This window comes from Austrofundulus limnaeus, unplaced genomic scaffold, assembly GCF_001266775.1.
Source record: "Austrofundulus limnaeus strain Quisiro unplaced genomic scaffold, Austrofundulus_limnaeus-1.0 Scaffold1, whole genome shotgun sequence".
In the NCBI taxonomy this organism is placed as follows: domain Eukaryota; kingdom Metazoa; phylum Chordata; class Actinopteri; order Cyprinodontiformes; family Rivulidae; genus Austrofundulus; species Austrofundulus limnaeus.
The window spans coordinates 2,483,568-2,487,737 of NW_013952403.1; the positions used below are offsets into that span (position 1 = coordinate 2,483,568).

General features: G+C 41.4%; 1 protein-coding gene across 1 annotated transcript in view; it reads left to right on the top strand.

Annotated features, from left to right (window-relative positions):
• The window catches only part of slc9a6a (solute carrier family 9 member A6a), a 14,956-nt gene that overhangs the window by 6,155 nt on the left and 4,631 nt on the right, over positions 1-4,170 (top strand). The window contains exons 7-14 of the mRNA XM_014004643.1: positions 1,430-1,571; positions 1,883-1,988; positions 2,158-2,246; positions 2,419-2,532; positions 2,882-2,993; positions 3,121-3,274; positions 3,881-3,911; positions 4,003-4,088. Of these exons, the coding sequence (XP_013860097.1) occupies positions 1,430-1,571; positions 1,883-1,988; positions 2,158-2,246; positions 2,419-2,532; positions 2,882-2,993; positions 3,121-3,274; positions 3,881-3,911; positions 4,003-4,088 (834 nt within the window). The remainder of the gene's footprint in view (positions 1-1,429; positions 1,572-1,882; positions 1,989-2,157; positions 2,247-2,418; positions 2,533-2,881; positions 2,994-3,120; positions 3,275-3,880; positions 3,912-4,002; positions 4,089-4,170) is intronic.

Genomic DNA, 4,170 nt, shown 5'->3' on the forward strand with positions numbered 1-4,170 from the left:
GTGGATATAGTTCGCTCACACTGAGGTCCTATCCATATGATCATTTACCCAGAATGCTTTGCATGTAAATAAAATGGCTCCGTCCATGTTAAAATATATGTTCAAAAATTTACAAAACTAAACAGCCTACAGTATTTTTACTGTCTTTATTTTACAGTTACAATAAATGTAATAAATAAATAAATAGATCCCTTTAAAACTGAACATTAAATCTTTTTTTGCTTTATTTTTTCTTCCTCTATGAGAAATAATCTTTACCATCTTTCACTCTGAGCTTGGCTTTAACACATTTGGCTGCAGACAAGGTTTCCTCCCTTCCTTTGAATAAGGTGAAATTAATGGGTTGTTTTAATGCCTGACACGTATCACTGTTTTCCAACTGCTGCAGCTCAGCAGGACCTCCTGTTTTGGAAAAACAATTTGGCAACGATTAATGCTGATTAAACTGATAACAAGCCCAGTGAAAGGGATGGTGGTGGGAGTCGTGGAAAAAAGCACAATTCAGTTGATCACTGTGGAGGAAAAAAGTATCATGAAAGCTTTTTACGTTGTTTTTCACTTAAGTGTTGTTTTTTATTTACCACAATGCAAGCTGAGGATTTGATCGAACTTGTCAAAGTTTTAAATAAATTCTACCTCCATCTCTTTCTGCTTATTCTGTTGGTCGTAGAGATGACAGATGAGAGAAACCCAGATCTCTGTTTTTTTTTTTTTTGCCCAGCAACACTTTCCAATGAGTCCTGGGTCTTCTCCTGGGCCTCTTACCAATGGGACGTGCCCAGAAAACCTGCAAAGGGAGGCGTCCTTATCAGATTTAGGATGGATCGACAAATCAGTAATGAGGTTGTTGCTTCGGTCAGTTGTGGTGAATAGTTGAGTCGAAAGGCAAAGCTCTCAATTTACTGGTCCGTCTTCGTTTCAACTCTCACCTGTGGTCATGACATGTGGATCATAATCGATAGAACGTGATCCTGATACAAGCTGCTGAGATGAGCTTAGAGACCTGAGGGGGCTCAGAGTRGAGCCGCTGCTCCTCCACATCGAAAGGAGCCAAGCTGAGGCGGTTCTGATTCTTCCGGTCATATGCCACTGGGAAGAGAACCCCGGGCCAGACCCAGAACTCGATAGAGGGTTTATATATCCTCCCAGGTATGAGAACACCTCAGGGTCCCTCAAAGAGCTGGAGGGTCTGGGTTTCTGTCCTGAACCTGTGGCTGACCACGGTAAGAGGTGGAAATTAGAACTGAAGAAGAAATCCTTTTAGTTCAGCAACAGACTTAATACATGAAGTTAAATGTTCATTTCACAATCTGTTACATGAACTAGGAGTGCTGTAATTATGGTCAAAAACAGCCAGAGTGCACTGGTTTGCCGCCTCTGTACTCTATATATTTTTGCAATAAAATGTATATTTTCTGTGACGTTTCAGGTCGATCGTGGCGTACCAACCTCAAGGAGACAACAGCCACACCTTTGAGGCCACGGCGCTGCTGAAGTCCTTCGGGATGTTCCTCGGAGTTTTCAGTGGCTCCTTTTCTCTGGGCGTGGCCACTGGAGTTGTAACAGCTCTCATATCTTTTTTTTTTTGTTCTTCTGTTGTTTATTAATTAATGAAGATGAATGGATTTCATTTCAAGTCAGATCTAGAAAACAGAGAAATATTTAGTRCATTAGTAATTATTATTATTAGTACATTAGTAATCTCTGAGTGACAGATGGGTTTGTGTGTAGAAGTATTAGAATCAGCACAACCAAAATGAGCGACATATTGTTTTTGTTTTCAAGCGTTTGAAAGAAGTTAGTTCTTTTTGCGGCGCTCAGTCAGCGTAAGGCTTTAGAAGCAAATGAAGGAAAGTTGGTAAAGTCCTTGACTTTGGCATACGTGACAAAGTTCACGAAGCTGAGGGATTTCCAGCTGCTGGAGACGGCTCTGTTCTTCCTCATGTCATGGAGCACGTTTCTGCTGGCTGAGGCTTGTGGCTTCACAGGTAACAAACAAACACACACACTCACTCACACAGATACAACGTAAGTTGAGGGTAACGTCAATTTCTGCCTTGAATTCTAACGGAAAATCTAAACAAAATATGCAGGGAATATTGTTAATCCATTGTAATAATCCAGATCAGAGTTTGTTGATCTTGTRTTGTTCTGCAGGTGTGGTGGCAGTGTTGTTCTGTGGAATCACTCAGGCCCACTACACTTACAACAACTTGTCCCCCGAATCTCAGGACCGAACAAAGCAGGTCAGACCTGGACCTCAGCCGTCACACTGCTTCTTATCCGCTTTTTCAGCATCCTTAAACCATTAACAGTCTGCCTAAATAAACAATAAATCCAAATATTTTTTAGAAACATCATGGTTATTCTCCTGTACGTCCTCTATCTAAAACTGGTTTTGTTTTTGTTTGCTCGCAGCTGTTTGAGCTCCTAAATTTCCTGGCAGAGAACTTTATTTTTTCCTACATGGGTCTGACCCTGTTCACCTTCCAGAACCACGTCTTTAATCCGATGTTCATCGTCGGATCTTTTGTATCCTTTGGACCTGATGAGCCACAACGTTTATGAACTCACTCCTTGATCCAGAAAGTTTATTTATTTACTGTTATTTAACCAGGCAAGTCCCGTTGAGATCTCAGATCTCTTTCTCAAGGGAGGCCTGGGCCTGAAGTTAACCTACTGTACAAAAGTGAAATATTTTACTTTAATTTTAGTAGAAACATGAGGCCATGCTGCTCATTTMTGCATTTTTACAAATAAAAGCAGTCAAAGAATTAAAAGCAAGGACCTAAATGAAATCAAAATCTTTTTAGTAGCAAATAAGCCTGTTGTGTCAGAAATTGTTGCTGGTTTTGATTTTCTTAACGTCGCTCCCACTCAGCTGGCTGTTTTTCTTGGCCGAGCTGCTAACATCTACCCTCTTTCRCTTCTTCTCAATCTGGGCCGACGTTACAAGATCAGGTCCAACTTTCAGCACATGATGATGTTTGCAGGTCAGTGGAGCACAGTTGTTGCTGTGGTGGAAATCTTAAAAAAAAAAAAAAAGAATAACAAAGACGACCTCATTGGGACACCTYCATGTTTATTTTTGTACAACGCTCTCTGTGTTCGTTTGCTCAGGCCTGCGAGGGGCGATGACCTTTGCCCTGTCCATYAGGGACACGGCCACGTATGCCCGGCAGATGATGTTTTCCACCAACCTCCTCGTGGTCTTCTTCACCGTTTGGGTTTGTGGCGGGGGCACCACTCAGATGCTGTCCTGCCAGCGAATACGGTACGACCGCAACTTTGTCAAATCAGCTGCTTCGAAAACAAATTTTCTGCTGGTGTTTTAGGCCCTGTTTACAGCTGAATGATGTCTGGAAACATTAAAATACACAAACGTTTATTATGAGTTTGATTTGCGCYTCCATGTTGAAAAAAGGTGATTTCTGCTATCCACCATGGTTACTGTCGCTCATCTGGTTCCACAAGYGCAGAAAAACTATTGACTGCAGCCGTCTGTAGTGCGCAGGTGTGATGTCACACCGCTGTGGGGGGAGGGGCTTCCYGAAAAACCTCCAGTCTGAGACCTGGGTTGACAAAGCTTAGGTTTCAGAGAAAACAGGCACAGTTGTCACGTCCACAGTTGACTGAACAGCAACATAAAAAYGGTGTCCTATAAACTGGATTTTAGAAGCCATTCCCTGAAAACTCATCTTTATTTATCCATTTATATAATAGGAAGCTTCTATACATTTAAACACCGTAATTTATTCAGAACTTTGAAATTATCAAGATGTAATTATATACCTAATTTAGGAATTTAAAAAAAAAAAGTTGTCTCACAATCTTCTGCTGAAAGCTTCCACCAGAAACTGATTTTTATTTTYCTCAACAGAGTTGGAGTAGACACCGATCAAGATAACTCGGTAAGGMACAGAACTTGGACACACGTTTTACAGCAGCGTGATTGTTAGAGGAACTGATCAAAAAGTAATATTAATGATGTTTTTGTTCCAGATGAGTGTCACTGATGGATCAGAGAGAAGAAGCACCAAACAAGAAAGTGCCTGGCTTTTCAGAATCTGGTACACCTTTGACCACAAGTATCCTTTACAGCAGTGTTTCCCAAAGTTGGGGTCGGGACCCAAAGTGGGGTCCCAAAACTTCAAGGTGGGGTCCTGAAAA